This window comes from Meleagris gallopavo, chromosome 12, assembly GCF_905368555.1.
Source record: "Meleagris gallopavo chromosome 12, MGAL_WU_HG_1.1, whole genome shotgun sequence".
Classification (NCBI taxonomy): domain Eukaryota; kingdom Metazoa; phylum Chordata; class Aves; order Galliformes; family Phasianidae; genus Meleagris; species Meleagris gallopavo.
In genome coordinates this window covers 12,248,507-12,266,630 of record NC_139415.1, presented here as the reverse complement: position 1 = coordinate 12,266,630, position 18,124 = coordinate 12,248,507, and the positions used below count along the sequence as shown (strand labels likewise).

At 55.9% G+C, this 18,124-nt stretch overlaps 3 protein-coding genes across 9 annotated transcripts; 1 reads left to right on the top strand and 2 right to left on the bottom strand.

Moving 5' to 3' along the window:
* Positions 1 to 243: 243 nt before the first annotated feature.
* Positions 244 to 9,239, bottom strand: KIF7 (kinesin family member 7). 5 transcript variants are annotated; one of them, XM_085233748.1, is made up of 18 exons: positions 8,875 to 9,239; positions 8,015 to 8,215; positions 7,499 to 7,916; positions 5,846 to 6,377; positions 5,618 to 5,761; positions 5,277 to 5,489; positions 4,971 to 5,152; positions 4,745 to 4,854; positions 4,487 to 4,636; positions 4,071 to 4,273; positions 3,781 to 3,978; positions 3,459 to 3,584; positions 2,966 to 3,142; positions 2,293 to 2,508; positions 1,923 to 2,129; positions 1,414 to 1,612; positions 1,170 to 1,319; positions 244 to 1,011 (listed from the first exon to the last, which is right to left on the bottom strand). In XM_085233748.1, exons 1-18 carry the CDS (start codon positions 9,176 to 9,178, stop codon positions 701 to 703), a joined length of 4,041 nt encoding a protein of 1,346 aa, XP_085089874.1. In that variant the 5' UTR covers positions 9,179 to 9,239; the 3' UTR covers positions 244 to 700. The 5 variants fall into 5 exon arrangements, with proteins under 5 accessions (XP_085089874.1, XP_019474828.2, XP_085089872.1 ...); XM_019619283.3 differs by having other exon boundaries at positions 4,487 to 4,621; positions 8,875 to 9,237; XM_085233746.1 differs by having other exon boundaries at positions 4,487 to 4,633; positions 8,875 to 9,235.
* A 44-nt stretch (positions 9,240 to 9,283) lies between these two features.
* Positions 9,284 to 12,108, top strand: LOC100545125 (ras-related and estrogen-regulated growth inhibitor-like protein). 2 transcript variants are annotated; one of them, XM_003209503.5, is made up of 4 exons: positions 9,291 to 10,242; positions 10,528 to 10,581; positions 10,906 to 10,982; positions 11,060 to 12,108. In XM_003209503.5, the coding sequence occupies exons 1-4, from the start codon at positions 9,891 to 9,893 to the stop codon at positions 11,471 to 11,473; spliced, it is 897 nt and encodes a 298-aa protein (XP_003209551.2). In that variant the 5' UTR covers positions 9,291 to 9,890; the 3' UTR covers positions 11,474 to 12,108. The 2 variants fall into 2 exon arrangements, with proteins under 2 accessions (XP_085089877.1, XP_003209551.2); XM_085233751.1 differs by lacking the exon at positions 10,528 to 10,581 and having other exon boundaries at positions 9,284 to 10,242.
* A 183-nt stretch (positions 12,109 to 12,291) lies between these two features.
* Positions 12,292 to 16,715, bottom strand: PLIN1 (perilipin 1). Of its 2 annotated transcripts, XM_010717476.3 has the most exons (9): positions 16,631 to 16,715; positions 16,426 to 16,484; positions 15,859 to 16,057; positions 15,661 to 15,743; positions 15,059 to 15,311; positions 14,618 to 14,859; positions 14,401 to 14,544; positions 13,641 to 13,874; positions 12,292 to 13,371 (listed from the first exon to the last, which is right to left on the bottom strand). In XM_010717476.3, the coding sequence occupies exons 2-9, from the start codon at positions 16,468 to 16,470 to the stop codon at positions 13,003 to 13,005; spliced, it is 1,569 nt and encodes a 522-aa protein (XP_010715778.1). In that variant the 5' UTR covers positions 16,471 to 16,484; positions 16,631 to 16,715; the 3' UTR covers positions 12,292 to 13,002. The 2 variants fall into 2 exon arrangements, with proteins under 2 accessions (XP_010715778.1, XP_010715777.1); XM_010717475.4 differs by having other exon boundaries at positions 16,426 to 16,708.
* Between the last annotated feature and the right edge of the window lie 1,409 nt (positions 16,716 to 18,124).

Here is an 18,124-nt window from a genome sequence, read left to right as displayed (position 1 = left end):
AATGTAGGAAGCCTACCACATCTGCTACGTGAGTGGAAGAAATGCTGAACTAGTAAATGAAAAGCCTTTTCATGAGAAGGTATTTGTCCAGATCATTCTGAGCATTTACAGAACCAGATACTCAAACATTAAGGCACCACTGTGGCACTGCATGGCTGTGTTCCCATGCAGCGAGCTTTAAACAAAACATCTTTCCTACATGCCATGTCCACAGAGGTCTCTGACAAATGACTGTTTCACTGCTTCATAGAACTCACTCTGCTTTATTAGAAAAGTTACAGTAGGAATGTATTTCTTTAAAAAAAAAAAAAATGTTACTACAAAAAAATCTATGTACAAATTCTTGAGAACTGCTGAGCATCTCCTTCTCAGGCTGTCGAAGCTGAGAAGGCCCTCCAGCAGAGGTTTCCAAACTGTAAAAATGTTCTTAGTGTTAGAGGACAGGGTGGGAGGTGTCTCCTGCTTTCCAGCATTCAAGCTGCTGAGGGCGCAGGAGGAAAAGTGTTGGATCAGTGCTGCCTAGACTGGCAGCAACGCTGTAAACTGTCTGTCCCACACCTTGCACACTTGTTGCAAGTGAAAAGTTGCATTTCTTTCTTCCTTGGGCCTCATCAGGCTAGCTTAGGGGGGCAGAAAGGCTTCTAATCTCACGCCAGCAATATCCTTCCTGCCCTGTGCTAGCTAAGCATTAAGCCTGTGCCTAGAGGGGATTTTTCCTAACATCGATCATTGTTGGGTGGTAAGGCAGGGGGGTGACATTCAGGCTGGCTCTGCGGGGCTCCCGGCGTGCCTTGGTGGGCCCCAGGCTGCGGGGCAAGTGCACCTCATGCCTTGGGTCTCCGGTGCTGTCGGTGGGCAGGGAGGAACGTCTCCATGTTGCAGGCAGAGGAGCGTGTACCAGCTCCCTGCTCTCATCCCTGCCCCTATGGTTCTCTTCTGCAGGAGGCAGGGGCAGCTCCCCATGGCTGAATTCCTCACAGGTCCCTGTGTGCACATTTCTCTCCATCCCTGCTGGGAAAGAGCGAGATGAGTTTTAGGATCTCTACTGCTACATCAGAAGTTGTTCCATGCCAGCACTATTCCTTGGGGGCTCAGCTGTCTTCCCTCTGGGGAAAAGAATTTAGAATCCTGTCTTGAATGGGTAGGAAAAGCACATGGCCTGTTCTCACCTTTGGCTGCTCCTGGGTGAGGATTAATGCTATTAAGCCTCTGGCTCAGCTCCTGGTTTGCCCGCATGTAACGGCTCAGCTCCTTTTCCAGCACCTGGATCCTCCCCTCGTACTGCAGCTTGCTGCTGGCCAGCCCCTCCTCCATGTGCTCTGCAAGGGAAAACCAGGTTATTGCAATCAACGTTGCAAGTTGCAAGACCTAGGAAAAGCAACAACAGTGCTGTTCTGGGAACTGGGCCTTTACCACGGCTCTGCTGAAGCAGCAGCTGCATGCTCTGCTCGTGCTCCTTCTGCTGCAGGGTGAGCTGCCGGTCCATCTCCAGGCGCTGCCGCTCCACGGCCGCCTCCAGCCAGTGCACCAGCTGCTGCTGCTCCTCCAGCTGCATCTCCAGCTCTGAGAAGGCAATGTGCTGCCGGTGCTGGTCTTCTCGCAGCGTCACCACCTGGCCAGGGCACAAAAGCAAGCTCCTTCAGAGCCTGGGCAGCTTTCCTCACCCCGCTGTGCTTCACCAAGTTAGGTTTTTAGTGTATCATATGAAGGAAGAGCAACGTGTGGCTACACTGGTGTGGCAGAGCCCTACAGGGATGTATGCATCCTATCCCCGGTACTTAAACCCTGTTCCCAGGTGCTGGGAGAAGCAAGGACTTAAAGGGTCGTGTAGCTCTGCAGGGTGGAAAAAAAGGCAGCAGAGGAAAACAAGAGGTTGTTCACACACTACAGCTCCCTCCAGCACAGCCAGCTTTCTCTCCCACCTTGTCAAAGTACTTGCAGAGCAGAGCTCTTGTCTCAGAAGAGGAGAGGTAGCTGAGCTTGGCCATGAGGTTCATCTCACACTGGGACAGCAGGCTGGCTGAGGCCCGCAGCACGCGCTGCCGGCATGTGATGGATTCATTCTTGTACTCAATAGCTGCATCCAGAGCCTCGATTGCCTCATCCAGCTGGAACAGGATCCGCTCCTCCTGGAAGTGCAGAGCAGCAGTCAGTAGAGAGCAAAGGATTTCCTGTGTGACCCCCATCCCTACCTCCTTTATCATCTCACAGCCAAGACAACGCTGGCAGGAAGGTGGGACATGCCCCGTTCGGGGACGCGGAGGAGCATCTGCCCAGCCAAAGAGCAGGTACCTCTGGGGACAGCAACGTGCCCTGGCGCAGCTTGTTGTCAAGCTCTAGCCTCTGCTTGAGCAGCTGGTCCTTCTCCTGGCGCAGGTTGCTGATCTCTTGACGGATCTGCTGCTGGTCATGGGCGCTGCCGTGGCGCAGCTGCCCGTTCTTTTCTGTCAGCTCCTTCTCCAGGTGCTCCAGGCGGCTCGACACACGGACTATGTCATCTGTCAGGGCCTGCAACAGATGTTTCAGGTTGGATATTATGAAAAAAAATATTATCAGGGAGTGGTGAGGCACTGGCATAGGCTACCAAGGGAGATGGTGGAGTCACCATCCCTGGAGGTGTTCAAGAACCATGGGGATGTGGCACTGAGGGACGTGGGCATGGTGGGGTGGGTTGAGCATTGGACTTGGTGATCTTAGTGGTCTTTTCCAACCTTAATGATTCTATGCTTGACTGCTCTAATGGGAAGTCAAGTCCCCAGCCCCTATCTACTGCACCACTTAAGCCAAGCACTACTGGAATAACTCGGTGAGGTGCAGCACAAGCACATTTCCTTCCCCCTTCCCAACACCCTCACCTTATCCTGACATGCAGCCTTCTGCCTGCCCCAGGTGGCACCGCTGTCTTTCAGCCTCCCACCTCTGCTGACAACGAAGCAGGGACACAGGTGTCACACTCTTGTCCTACCTGGCTGGAGCGCAGCCTCTTGCTTTCCAGGCCATTCTTCTCCTGCAGCAGAGCTTCCTTTTTGGCCACTATAGCTTCACGCTTCCTCAGCTCATCCTCCAGCTCATCTAGGGCCTGGCGCTGCTCCAGCACTTTATCCATCTCCATGTCCAGCCACTTCTTCTGTTCCTCAATTTTCTGAAGGGAGAAGGCATAAGTCATATACATGCGTGCATACAGCAACAATTCCGGGGACTCAAGGGCAGTAGAGTTGATTCCATCTCTGTTAACCCTATGCAGCCCTGGCATCACTACTTCTATCATTCTCCATCTCCCACTACTCTTCTGCAAATATTTTGCAGCTTTTTTATTGATGCTATGATTTATAAGAAATCCTGGTCCTGGAAGCAAGATATGATTTGAGTTTTTTGCTGTTTGAATGACACTGTGAGCTGTTCTTAAAGGGAAGATGGACTGCTGCAGGAGCCCCTTTTGGCCAGGATGGTGCCTGTACCTGCTGCTGCTCCAGGCTGATGACGGAGCCATTGCTTCCACTCCGCCGCTTCCTCTGGAAAGCTGCAATTTCCTCTGTTTTGATGCGCAGGATTTTCTGGTGCTGCTCGTGCTTCAGTTCCAGTTCCTACAGGGGAAGGAGAAACCTTCAGCCATCTCAAAGGGATGTGAGCTGTTTCTCCAGAACCGAGGGCTGCGGGTTGATGGGCAGCTAATGTTCTCACAGCAGCGCATCTTTGCTACTTTTAAAAAGCACAGTACCCCCCAAGCCTAATGCTGTGCTGACCACAGTCACCATTGGAGCTGCTCCTGCTGGTTCCTACCTTGACACGGTGCTGCCGCTTGTTCATCTCCGCTTCCAGCCGCCTCTTCTGCTCACTCTCCTCCCGCAGTCGTCTCTGCAGCTGGCCCTGCTGCCGCCGCATCAGCTGGATGTTCCTCTCCAACTCCTGCACTCGCTTCTCACTCTGGGCCGAAAGCGACACCAGCCTCTCAGTTGCCTGCTTCTTTTTGCTCAGAACCTGCCGGAGGACCAAAGCTGCCCCTGTGCTCTGGGCAAGAGTGTTGCCAGCTCCCATCAGGGCAGAGCCATGTGCTCTCTGTCCACACTCACCCGTGCCTTGCTCTGGGCAGCTGCCACGCGTGTGCGGTACTCCTGCAGCTTGTGCTTTTCTCCAGGGTCCCAGGGCTCTTTACCCTCCAGCTCCTGCAGCTGCTTCTGGCTGTCACTCAGCTCAGTCCGCACCTGCTCTGCTTCCTGCTCCAGCTCACCGATCTTCTGGCAGTACTGCTTGTTCAGAGCCTGTGCGTCCCTGCCTGTAACACAATCCCTCATGCTCACTTCTGGGTCCCTGCTGTTCTAGCCCTGCAGGATGGCAGGTTTCCCCACCCCCCCATGCCTTTGGTAGGTAGCTACAGAAAGTGCAGGGGTGGAGCACACCAGGAGGTGAGGATGGAAGCAGGGACTGAATATCCCACCTAGCAGCTCCCTAGCTGCCTGATGCACACTGCCCACCAGTAGCTTTGCACCTGTCTTGATGAGCTCTGTGATCAGTTCCTCCTTCATGCGGATGTTGATGGCCAGCTCCCGGATCTTCTGCTGGGCTTGCACCAGCCTCCACTCTGAGTCCTTCCCTGCAGGGCGCTCCTGCCTCCTGGGTACCTCTGCAACACAAACTGCTGGGTAAGGACGCCCAGGGGACAGCAAGACAATCACACATAAGATCTGCAGCAAAGGACCAGTGCAGCACCAGGATAACTGCCCCTCAGCCTACAGCTGCCACCTACCTTTGGGCAGCTCCAGCTGCTCCTCCTGAATGAAGAAGGGATGGCCTCCGCTTGGCTCCTCACTCAGCTTGCTGCTCACCTCTCTCCTACTCCAGCTGGGAATCCCATTTCTACAAAGATGAGCAAATTGGTCACTTGGGTCTAGGCACCTCTTGCTGCAGCACTGTCATTTCTAACTTGCACAACTGTCATGGCAACGTGTGGTGTTGCCTCAGCCTCAGCTCACCGGCGCTGATACAGGGACCGCCTCAGCTCCCATTCTTCATCCTCTTCTGAGGACATCTCGGCTGCCTTCTCCAAGCCCTGGCTGTGTTCTCTCTGCAGGGCTGTGTCCCTGAGCTCTGCACTGCTGGGTAGGTTTGGGTGACAGCCGGCCGAGTCTTCCTTTAAGGAGGAACTGCTGTTGAGCTGTAGGGGTAGGGAATTGCAAAGAGATGAAATATGCTGCAGGACAGCCAGCATTAAGGAAGGCAGCTGACTTCCAGCTGGGCACTGCTGCTAGGTGCAGCAAAAAGGCAGAGCTCCAACTCACCTTCTGACAATGGCTCCTTCTGCTCTGCTCGGTGGGAACGCTGCTGAGGCCATGGGGCTTTGTGGCTGCCAGTGGGGCTGTGTGTGGTCTCTGGGTGGCAGTCACCAGGTGCAGGTTCTCCAGCAGCTCTGGCACACATAGGTTTGGCATCGCCATCTCCAGGCGCACGTGCAGCTCTGAGATCTTATCCTGCTGCTCTTGCAGTTTGTCACTCTAGGGAGGCAGTGAGAAAAATGTCACAAAGTAACACAGATCCCAGAGGTGCTGCAGAGGAACTCCAAGGCTGGATTGCACCTTGAAGCAGGGGAGGTTCCATTTAAGAAAGCACATCCTATCAATACCTGCAGCTTATACTGCTCCATGGCATCCTCCAAGGCAGCCAGAAAATCCCTGTTCTCCTCCTCCAGGCGCTCCACTTGTCTCTGCAGGTTGGCCACGTGCTTGTCCTTGATGGCCTCAAAGCTCTTCTCAGTGCTCACCTGCCCCTGGGACACATAAGAGACATCAGTCTGCAGACACAGGACAGGTAGGCAGTACGGCTGAGCTGAAACCCCCCAGCCGTTTGCTACCTGGGCTTTGGGCAGCTTGCACCCCTGTGCCTCCAGGCTCTGATCCTCTGCAGAAGTGCTCTCGATGCCGCTATCCAGCCCGGCCGAGGTCAGCTCGCTCCTCTCGCTCTCCACCGCACACAGCCACTCCTTCACCCGCAGGATCTGCTCCACGGTCAGGTTGCTGTCCTCCTGCAGCTCCATCAGCAGCCGGTAAGCGGCATCTGTGCAGGTGCGGTAGTGCGCGCACTCAGCCAGCAGCCGAGCACTGGGCTCCTGGGGACAGCGCTTGGTGGTGTCTGAGCGGTTGATGATGCGAGTCTCGGAGCGGTGCCGCTGCTCCAGCGCCTTCTGCAGATTCTTTATCTGCAGGTGGAGCTCCTCCACCTGCTCTGTCTCCTTGCGGCAGTTCACCACCGCTTTGTTCTGGATATTCTGAGCTCGGCTGGCGTAGTTCAGTGTGTTGAGGCTCTCGTCGAAGTCAGAGGAGGAAGGGCTGACACATGCTATCATCACAGTCTGGGCATTGCCCCCCAGGGAGTCCTTCAGGATCCTGCACAAAGCAGACAGCGGTGACTGAGATGGCTGGAATGCGTGGTAACGCAGCAACCAGAATGTTTCCAGTCCTTTTCAGAGGCAAAACCCAAAGAGAATGATACACGTGCTCTGCACTATTGGAGAGAGCAGAATGATGAAATAGAATCATAGAATTGTTTCAGTTGCAAGGGTTCCCTAAAAGTCTTCTGGTCCGACTCCCCCATACTGAACAGGCACACTGACAGCTGATGAGGTGCTCAGAGCCCTGTCCAGCCTGACTCCGGGTGTCTCCAGGGACAGGGCATCCAGCACCCTTCTGGGCAACCTGTGCCATTGCCTCACCATTCTTATTGCTAAAAAAAAAAAAAAAAATGTCTTCCTTATATCCAAGCTACATATCCTCTCTTATTGTTTGAAATAATTTCCACTTGTCCTATTAGACCCCACTAAAGAGTCTGCCGCCTCATTCTTCCAGCTCCTTTTGGTACTGTGAGGCCACTTTCTCTCCTTCCAGACTGCGCTGTCCCCAGCTCTAAGTCCTTTTAGAAGTGTTCCATCCCTTGGGTCATTTTTGTGGCCCTCCCTGGATGTGCTCTAACAGGTCTGTGTCTCTCCTGTACTGAGGACTCCACCTCTGGATGCAGTACTCCAGGTAAGGTCTCACAGAGAAGAGGCAGGATCTCCTCCCTTGCCCTGCTGACCACTCTGCTTTGGATGCAGCCCAGAATACAGCTGGCTTTTTCAGATTTACGTCCCCAGCTTGTACTGACAGTGGGGTTTGCTGTGACCCAAATGCAGTACCTTGCACTTGGCTTTGCTGAACCTCATGTGGTTCTCCTTGGATGTAGTGCTTGAGCCTGTATGGATCTCTCTGAATGGCAGAGGACAGAGGAGTAACAACTTGCATCATGACCGAGTTTCTACCTGAATAACTCCTGGAGCCAGGTACCACCCAATTGTGTGCTCACTGGCATGAAAGCAGAAGGGATGACTTGCCCTGTGAGCTTCTGTTCAGCCTGGGGTCTCTGCCAGCAAACCAGGTAGGCTGGGCATGAGAAGGACCACCAAAAAGCATCATGTCCCTGCTGCTGGGCCACCAGCCCATGGGATGTGTGGGGCCCCACTCCCCATCTGTACCTGGTGATTTTGGAATCCCTATAAGGAATGTGGCTGCCCTTCCTCCGAGGGTCCCCCAAGGCGCTGATGACGTTGCCCAAGGCCAGCAGCCCGCTGTTGATCTGGATGCTCTCCTTCAGCCTCTCCCCGGTGTTTCCCGTTTTGACGATCCGTTCTGAGCCCGCCAGGTCCACAAAATGGAACTTGGAAACCAGGACCTGCCCTGAAGCGGGGATGGTGGGCTGGTTGGACAGGGCAAGGCGAGTGACACGGCCAGCGCCGCGCCGCTGCTCCATCGTCACCGTGAAGATGGTGTGTGAGCGGCTCGACTGTGCATTGATGTGCGTGGCACCCGTGTGCTTGGCCGTGTTGCCCATCTCCAGCAGGCTCAGCACCTCATCCAGCCCTTCCACCTCAGACTCCTTCACACCGCAGAGCACTGCAACAGCAAATGGATAAGGGACCCAACAAAATGACAAAACCAAGCAACGGCCTTTGAGATGGGAGAAAAGGAAGCCCAAGGGCAGCTGCACATACCGATGTTGCCCTTGTCATCCTCTCGGATCTGGATGTCTTTGCTGGCTGTATCCACCTGCAGAAGGTCCCGGAACTCCTCCTTGTACACCTCCAAGTAGGACACGCGCACTGTGTAGTCAATGAGGTCATTCTCGTCAATGAGCTGGAAGGTCTCTGCCATGGCTCGTGGGATGATGCCCTGCTCATCCTCGTTGATGGAAGCTGGCGAAGAGACATGGACATGATCATGGGTTATGGCGTGTGCCTGGAGCCACGCTGGCTGGGGATGGGCTGGAGCCAGGGCTGCAGTGTAGGTTTCATCAGTGGGGAGCAGCCCCCCGGCCTAACTACAGCCTGCACTGCCTAAATTCAAACTCCCTGCAAGAGGTTTAGGACTTGGGGAAAACCTCACCCCACTGCTTCCTGGCACAGCATTGGTAGACTCATGCAACAGTTCTTCCTCGAGAAGAAAAAAGGATGTCAGTGTTCCCACTGATAACAAACATCCAGTGCAAAGCAAAAGAGTGCTGCCCTTTGGAGCCAGCGTTTCCCCATCAGCTCACCCAGCTCGTTATCTGCTTGCTCTGCCATTGTGATCTTAAGCTGTTCTGCTTTTGTCTCCAGCAGCCATGCAGAACTGCAACTCCACAGCTGGAGCTACAGCCTGACCTGAGAGCAGAGCAGAGATGGATCTCAAAGTACGGACATAACTCAGCATCCCAAACAGCGATGGGGTCCACACTCACTGAGGTAACTATAGATCCGATAATACCACTGAAACAACTTTGGAAAGAGGGATGGGTGGGATGGGAGCTACGGGATTGGGATTGAGGATTGGCGATGGAGATGAGATGGGCGGGAAGTCGCTGCCCGCCACTCACCGACGCTGGCTTCCCCGATGGTGTAGGTCTTGCCGGATCCCGTCTGCCCGTAGGCGAAGACGGTGGCGTTGAAGCCCTGGAAGAAGGCCCGCAGCAGCGGCCGGACGCAGGCGCCGTACACGGCCTCCTGCCCCGCCGCCTCGGGCAGCACGGCGGCGAAGCGGAATCGGCGGCGGTGGCCCAGCGCCACCTCCCCGGTGGCCGCATCCCCGCGCAGACAGGAGCGGTGCCCGCGCAGCACCTCCTTGGGCAGCAGCGGCCGCACCCGCACCGCCACCCGCACAGCCGCCCCCTCCGGGCCCATCGCAGGGCGGAGCGCTGCTCGGCGCGGTGCGATGGCGTCAGGCGGCCCCGCCCGGCCCGGCGCCGCGGCGGCCGTCGGTGCTGGGAGCGCGGCGGGCGGTGGGTGGGGTCGGGGCGCGATGTGCTCCGTCGCTTCTGAGATGCTCGTGGAGTCGTAGGATGGCGTGGGTCGGAAGGGATCTTAGGACCGTCCGGTTCCGTCCGCTGCCGTAGGCTGGTTGCCGCCCACCGGATCGGGTTTGTTTAAAACCCCATCCAACCCGATTGGAGCATCCACAGGTTTTTGGGCAGGCAGGGCCGGGGCCTCGCTGCTTTGTGAAGAGTTCCTTGTCTGCTCGTATCCACAAGTCCATCACTTTTGAGGTTCTCCATCACTTATGCTGTGCTCCATCACGATACGCCCCATCCCTGGCGGTGCTCAAGGACAGGCTGGATGGGGCCCTGGGCAGCCTGAGCTGGTGGGTGGCATCCAGCCCACAGCAGCAGGATGGAGCTGGGTGATCTTTAAGGTCCTTTTCAATCTTAGCCATTCTGTGATTGATCATAGCACGCTCCGTCAGTCGCGAGATGCTCTATCATCTGTAAGATGGTCCATCGGTTGTGATGCACTCCATCACTTCTGAGATGCTTAATCTGCTTTGAGACACATCTTCCATTATGAGATGCTCTGTGGGTGATCCTCCAGCCTCCGTGAGGAGAGACAAAAGGACCACATGTCCCAGCTGAGGAGCAGCAGCGTGGGCAGCCTCCTGGGATACTCTGCAGCCAGCCCTGTGTGCTGGGAGGTGACAAGGCCAGCCCCAGCGCTGACGTACCGTGGGGATGATCCAACCCATAGCAACGTTTTGAATCCCGCTGCCTGCAGCTGCAGGCAGTACCCCATAGCCCTGGAAGGTCCCTCGGGTGCACGTGGAGGAGCTGGGGGTGCTGCCATGGGGCTTCGGCTGCGCAGGAGTGCCAGCTTCACCCCCGAGCACCCGGCCCTCCTGGAGCTGCCCAGCCCTGTCGCCCTGAGAGCAGAAGCCAATGTGCTGGTGATGGGAGCAGACAGCGTGGGGAAATCAGGTGAGGAATGAGCGCGAGCTGAGAACTTACAGGCAGGGAAACCCATTTCTATTGCAAAAATAGGCTGCAGACTGCAGTGGGGTTTGGGGAATGAGCTGCAGAGAGCAGTCCTGCCTTTCTGCTGGTGTCCAGAAAGGGGAAAATCAGAGGTTGGTACCAGCAGTGGGAGTCTGTGGGGGAATGCGTCCTGAGTGTGTTCAGGTCTAAGCTGTGCGTGGGCTGGGTTTAAGATGAAAGTCTCAGAGGTTTGGGATTATTTTGTGATCCTTGTTCTCCCCTTTGCAGCCCTGACTGTACGTTTCCTTACTAGGCGCTTTATCGGGGAGTACGGAGACATGGGTGAGTGCTGACCACACCAGCCCCGTTCCATTCCCGTTAGGGACAGGGAGGTTGCAGGGCAAACCTGATCCTCCTGCAGGGTTTGGTTCCTTCCTGTCCTCTTCCATACTTTTCTATAGCTCCCCAGAGGCTTGATACTCATGTTTGATCAGGAGCTGTGCTGTCATTGTACTGGGGTGCAGAAGGTGCAGCTGTACATGGGCCGAGTGCAGGGACAGCGCGGCTCCGTGCCCCCAGCCCTGGGTCCCTATAGATTCTGGAGGAGATCAGCTGTGAGGGATCTCTCTGTAGAGACAAACAGCCTCAGACTCATTTTTTTGGCAGAATTCATCTACAGCCACACATTGACCGTGGATGGCCGAGAGGTTCTCTTCCACATCTGGGATGTCCCCAGCTCACAGGTGAGAGGGTTCCGGTCCCATTGTGTGCCCTCCTCCTAAGGAGGAAACCCAATCCGTTCCTTCTCCCCATTCCCCAGGATCAAGCTGACGATGGCTCCTCGGAAGAGAAACGAATCCAGTGGGCAGACTGCTTCATCCTGGTCTACAGCATCTGCGACCGTGCCAGCTTCAACCTCCTGCCCCTCAAAGTGCAGTTCATTAGGGCGGCCAAGGAGGGGCAGGGCCAGGTGCCCATCATCATCGTGGGCAACAAGCGGGACCTGCAGCACCGACGGGCTGTCTCCAGTGAGGAGGGACGGCTCCTGGCCCTGTCTCTGGACTGTGGTTTCTATGAGGTCTCTGCAGCTGAGGCCTACCACGGGGCTCTTATGGTGTTCCACGGACTGGCTGAGCGCATCCCCGATACCAGGCTGAAAAGAGGTGCTGGCATCCGGGGCATCGTCAAGACTGTGTCAGCAGTGTTTGCCCGTAAGCGGACGGACTCGCTCTGAGCAGAGTCTTTGTTTCTGTGTTGTGTAGCTGGATGAGGCCTCCTGTGTTCTCTGCAGATTGGGTGTGTTCCAGGAGCATGGCAGGTTCTCCAAACCCCAGGATCTGGGTCTCTGGCTGTACGTGACCAGCAAGGCAAGGGCCTTCCTCTGCTCAGCCCTCAGCTGTTGTTTGCAGCATCCCCAGCTCCTTCTGTGGGCTAGCAGGGAGAACATGCAGCTATGTCCTGCTCCATGTCCCTTTTGTCACCCTGGCATCCTGGCCGTGCCAGTACTGAGCCTGGAGGACAACAGGCAGAGTCCTTCACCCTCATCCTCTCCCACCCCATCTCATCCTATGTGACTTCAAGCAGTGCTGTGCTGCTGACCTCCCTCCTGCAGCCTTTTGGTGTCAGCCCAGGCTCAGCATGGGAAAGTCAGGCACTGGCCTTTTTCCCAGGATGTGGGACTGTACCGTGTGTCTCATAAATGCAGACCTCTGAGCCTGTCTGTCCCTGGGGAGAGGGGGAGGAAGGCAGGGAGGCCTTTCCCCTTCCCTGCTGTGCCTGGGAATGCAGTGTGTAGGAGGTTGTGTATGTGCAGTGCAGACAGTGATTGCTTTGCACTGTTCTGCAAATGGAATAAATCTTTGGCAGGAAGCCCCTGGTGGCTCTGAGTTTGTACTCCAGGCATAGAAAGGGGCACGTACAGTGTTGGGCATTGCCCCAGCACTGCAAAAAGCCTTCTGCACCCTGAGTGCTCTCCCTCCCTCAGTGTTCCCAGCCCTTTAAGGCTCAGTAGCCAGTAGGCAGCTCTTGTAAAGCAGACTATGCAAAGGGTGATGGAGGGGGAGAAGGTTTATTACTGCAGCAGGTACAATCACGAGTTGTGGGAAATGGGGCCTTCCTGCAGGAGGCTGGGGTACCGGTGCTCTGGTCTTTTCTCTGACCCCAAAACCGTGGAAAGAAGGATGAGGACCCAGGGTGCCCAGAGCTGTGGGTGCCCCATCCCTGGAGGTTCTCAAGGCCAGGTTGGATGGGGCCCTGGGCAGCCTGAGCTGGTGGGGACAACCAGCCCATGGTAGGGGGGTGAGACTGGATGGGCTTTAAGTCACTTCCAACTCAAGCCATTCTGAGATGATTCTATGTTGTTCTGTGATGTTTGATGGTTGTGTTGCCCTCTGATCCATCTCAGTGCTCTGTACCTCACCTGTCTGGCACTGCTTCTTTAACGAGCAGCAAGTGGCCCAGTGTCAGAGCTGGCTGGTCCCTTTTTCTCCTTCGCTGCTTCTCATCCCCTCTTCTCTGTCTACTTCTCCAATAGCAGCCCTTTGGGCTGCCTTTATTCTCCTTTTGGCCCCAAGGAGGGGATATCCCCTGGCACAGCTGTCACCAAGCCTGGAGCAGAGCAGGGACCCTCAACCACGGATGGACAGATGGACAACCGTATCTGTGCCAAGCTGGGGATGTGGGTAAGCAGGCAGTGTGGGATGTGGATACGTGAAGGCAAAGCGTGCTGGGGGCTGTTTGGGGCCGAGGCTCTCCTGCTCAGGGTCAGTCCTTCTTGAAGGCTGGGCTATAGAGGTTGGCGTAGTAGGCCCGGCTGTACATGGCCTCGGGGCTGAAGCGGTAGGAGCCCTCGCTCACACGCCGGCTGTAAGGCGCGAAGGCTGATTTCCGCGGCACAGCCTCAGGCTCCAGGGCTGAGCTGCGGTACAGATTGCTGCGTATGAAGAGAGGGTCCTCCAGGCCCAGGAAGGACAGCGGGTGGTGGCCGCGATATAGCCGCCAGTCACCCCTCAGCTGGGCCTTCTCCTCGGCGCTGGTGCCCACTGACTTGCTCTCTTCCTCCTCCTTCTGCTCAGCCTCAGGACCCGGCTTGCTGCCCCGTGCCGCCGCCTCGTCCTTGGACTGCCTGCGGAGCTGAGGGCTGGGCTGAGCAGTAGGGCTCTCCCTGGGGAGACTTTGGGACGGGTGGTTTGTCCCCATGGAAGCCCTCAGAGTAGGGAGTAGGTGGCAACAGGACAGCTCTGAGGGAGAGCAGGTAGGAAGAGGACGGGTGGAGGAAGGGGATGTGATCCCAGTATTAACTTTTGCCTCGCCTTTATGCAGGGAGTGGACCAAAAGGGGTTTTGCTGGAGGTGGGTGGGACCCGATCCCCGTGTGTCCCCAAGGTGCTGGGATGCACTCACCGGCACGTAGCTGTACAGGCTGCCCAGCAGGTGCTTAGGGGCACTGATGAGCGTCCCTCCCAGAGCATCCACTGTCTCCATGGCCCTGGACAGCCTGCGGGGTGTGAACAGGATCAACCCCTCTGCCGCATCCCAGGCCACAGCAGGGACCTTCTTCATGCCGGAGATGCCAGAGGCACAAGCACTCTGCAGGTTGTGAGCCACGCTGCCCACCAGCCCGAGGCCATCCCCTGCCTGCAGACAGAAAACAGCATCACTTATGGCAGCCCCCCCAGCCCTCTGGGACCTCACGTTTCTGCTGCAAGTGAAGGTGAAGAACACCGACTCTGACCTGCAGCTTCCTGTCCCCATGTCCCAGCAGAGCTGCTCCACCAGGGAAAGCCCTCCAGCCCATGTGCTGTCAGCAGGGCACCCCCAGACCCAGGGTCCTCCTGTTCACTGCTGAGACTACAGTGGGAGTACGTTTTGTGCTGGGACCCCAAACAAACAACTGGGAGCTAGGTGCTGATTTGGAAATTGGAGCACTGCCTGGCCCAGAGGCTGTTGCAGCCCTCTTTGGGAGTTCAGAGCTTTTTTTCCTAAGGAGGACTGAGCCAGAGATGCTGGTTGCTGGGTCCTTTGGATCGCACCCAGCCCCTGGGAGAATGCCAGAAGGGAAGTGCCTTGATTTGGCTTGTTGGAGAAGAGACTGAGAACATGGTGGGATCGAGATGATGCTCTGGGATGACCCCATCTCACCACTACCTCCATTTTTCCCTACCTCACCAGCATGGCTGTCCTCCTTCTTCTCTGCCTTCTCCTGCTTCTGCTCCGGCACCCTGCTCTGCCTCCAGCTGCCCGCAGTGCTCTGCCTCTCACCATGGCTCTGCGGCACCACAGGTGGGCTTGGCTTGGCCAGACTGCCCTGCAGGGGGGGACAGAAACCAGTGCTCAGGTGAGTTCCAGGCCCCGAGGCTTTGAGACAAGCTGGGACTCACCAAGATGGGGATCCAGACGACCAGTTCCTGTCCTTTGGCTTTGGCACGCTGGAGGTTCTGGGCAGTGTGCTGGTAAGCACGGTGAGAGGCGGTGCTGATCAGGGCTCCAATCCGGCCCAGAGTGCTGGGAGCACTGCTGGGAGCACTGGGAACACTGTGAGCCCTGTAAGTCCTGGATTGCTGCTGGGAGACCTTTGCTGCTGGTCTGCAGGTCTGCTTGGGCTTCAGATCTAAAGGTAGAACTGTACAGGGAGAGTGTGGGATGTTACAGCCTGGTGGGACAGCCCTGCACCAAGATCTTTCTCTTTCCACCTATACCCCATCAGTGAGTCCCCATCTCCATGGGGACCGTGTTGGGTGCTTCTTCCACCCCAGCAGACCCCTGCCTTACCAGGACACCCCTCTGCAGACACCCTGAGGTGATCTTGGCACCAGTACTACCTGCTTCCTCCTCCTCTTCTGGCAACAGGTACTCCATCAGCTTTTCCAGCCCACCCAGAGCGGTGTCCATCCCAGCGGCTGCCATCTGACTCACTGAGTTGCTCCTCGTGTACCTTGCTGTTGTCTCCACTGTGGTCTTGGTTGTCTCATAGCCCCCCACCGCCAGACCCAGGATCTTGTCCATGGAGTACCCAATGGTGCTCTTGGCACTTTGGATGGGGGTGGAGATGGTGTCCTTCAGTTTGGAGGCAAGCTGCAGGCAGAGAGTTGGAGAAGAGCCCTTCTGATGTGCTCTGGATGGTACAGAGTAGCTGGAGAGACCGTGGGCTATGCAAGAAGACATTCCCTAGAGCAGCAGGACAATTTCCTATGGCCTGGGCTGGAGGTAGCCAGCCATGCAGTACACTGCTGGCCTATATTTAGGAGCAATCCAACCACACCTGTGGCCCAGTCCTTGCTTTGAGGTGCCCTGTGGAAGCCCCTTGCTGTCACTGGTTGCCAGGTGGGAACCAGGGTCTTGGCCCAGAGGAGAAATCCTGTGGGCTCTGCAGGGGGGCTGGAGTGTCCAGAGGGTCCCAGAGGCTTTCTCACCCATGACTTACCTTCTCAACAGGATACTGAAGGGCTGGGATCTTCTCCTCCAGGTGGTCCAAGCCCCGACATGCCAAATTGTTGGCCATGGAGACTGCCTTGGGCAAAAGCATGCGGGGTGGAGATTAAGGCTAGGGGCTGTGCCAGGGGTGAGCGCGAGTGGTGTCCCACTGTTGGCTGCCCCGTCACACCCCTTCTGATGGACTCACACTGAGGCTCCAGCCTGCGTACCACAGGCTCCACGCTCCACATGGCCAAGGCGCTGGCACCCTTCACTCCCTGCTCATAGACCTCACACACTGAGGCCACAACTGGGTGGATCTCTTTGGTGCTGCTATAGGTCCGCTGCAAGCTTTCACAGGTTGAGCTCACCACCGGCAGCTGCAGGACACGCTGCAGCACGTTCTCCTGTGCATCAGATGGGGACCAGTTAGGGGCCAGCCAGCAGCCACTCCTCAAGAAAAGCTGAGTCTGGCTTCATGGCCCGATTCGTCTGTGAATCTGCATGTTCAACAAGGAAAATACACCTCCTGCTAATTTTATCTTGACATGGAGCCAGCTGACCCAGAAATCCCATGGCTAAATACTGATACAGTGCTGACGGGTCCTATTAGATCAAGGTTACCTTTGTTGACTCTCATTTATTTTATTTCAGGCATGTGAATGATGATATTTTGATGGCTGCTCTGTATTATTACAAGCAAAGATAAGACACAAGACAGCACGGTATGAGCTATTCTCCTCCCCCTAATTCCTCTCCCTCTCCCCACACTCACCTTGGCTCTTCCGTTCTGCAAGGGCTGATTCTTCTTTGCCGTCATTGTGCCACGTCCTCCTGCAAAGCAAAGTGCAGAGCCGCAGAGCGTGCAGTGAGGTCTGAGCCAGGCTGGGGCTCAGAGCATGATGTGCAGGGGTTGGGCTGAGCCGCACAGCTCCCCTGGGAGCTGTGATTGTGGTGTTGTCCAAGCTTTGACTTTTTACCAGTTAAACCCTAGAGCCAATGCTCCACACACTCCTCCTCTGCTGGAGCACTTCAGCAGCCTGTCCTCGCTTCGGTCCTGTGCCTGGGGTGTGTGGTGTTGGGGCACTACTACCCCCAGGCTCCACCTCCAACCTGGGCTGGGCTGGGGGGGCACGGGTTGCTGGGGAAACAGCTTCCCCAAAGGCTCTCATCTTGTGGGATGGATGGCTGCAAAATCATCCCCGTACGTCAAATGAGGAGATGATGAATGCAGAAGAGATTAAGACCTGCCTGTGTTTGTGCAGCACTGTGGCAGTGCACCAAGGCCAGGGAGAAGAGGAGGATAGGGTATAGACTGTGTGTGTGTGTGCAGCTTGGGTTTGGAGCAGCACAGGCAATGGAGTTGAGGGAGTGATGGAAAGGTGGCTGTGGTGTAGCCAAACAGCAGGACAGGAGACTCAAAGGACTTTGAGTGGGGATGAGCAGGAGCACTTTCCCTTACTACTAACAAAGGAAGGGATTGTCAGCATAAGGGAAGTAGACCTGCCTGGATCCCTACTCACCTGGACCAGCAGGACAGGCATACAGGCAGTGTCCTGTGGGAGGAACAGGCTGCCCAGGGAGGTGGTGGAGTCACCATCCCTGGAGGTGCTCAAGAGCTTTGGAGATGTGGCACTGAGGAACGTGGTCAGTGGGCATGGTGGGGGTGTGCTGATGGTTGGACTGGATGACTCCTGGAAGAGCCTGGGCTTGTCCCTGCAATAACTCACCGTGGGCAGAGGCACATGGATGTCAGTCAAGGTTTGGCACAGTGCTGCGGTGATTCAGGGTTCTCCAGACAGTGGGACAAAGGGCAGCAGCCTGCTCACAGGTCTGCTCTCTTGGCCATGGTGAACGGGCATGATACCAGGGGCAGCGTCAGCCTTCCTTCTGCCCAGTGAGAGCAGGGATCAGCAGACAGCACAGCCTCTGCCCTACTTGTGCCCACCCCCTCCCCTTCCTATGGGGCATTGTCTTCCTGGGCAATCTTTCAGTGTTTTATTTTACATGAGTTTCAAACAACATTGCCCACACGATTTAATTCTCCTTTGTGTCAACATGTATGTATTACTCCTTGGGTGGATTGGAGACTAATTTATTGCCTTCCACTTGGCAGAAAACCTTCCACCTACCCTCCCTCCCTCCCTGTCACCTTTCCTCTACAAAACGGCTCACTTGATCCCTCCCTGGAGATGTTGGTTTTTAGACCTTTGATTGCTCCTGCTGCTCACCTGGGAATGCTGAGCAGCTCACTCTTCCTGAAATATCATGCCAAGCACAGTGTTAACATTAGGAAAGCCTTGTCTGTGAGTAGATTACTTATCTCACTTACCATTCTGCTGTTAATTGCTGCTATTATGAACTGCATGTAAGAGCAGTCATTCAGAAGGAAACTCTTGCTAAATCGTTGCTGAATGCAATGCTTTGTGTATTGTTCAGGGAACAACATTTTGGAGCCTTTACGTTTGTAAAGT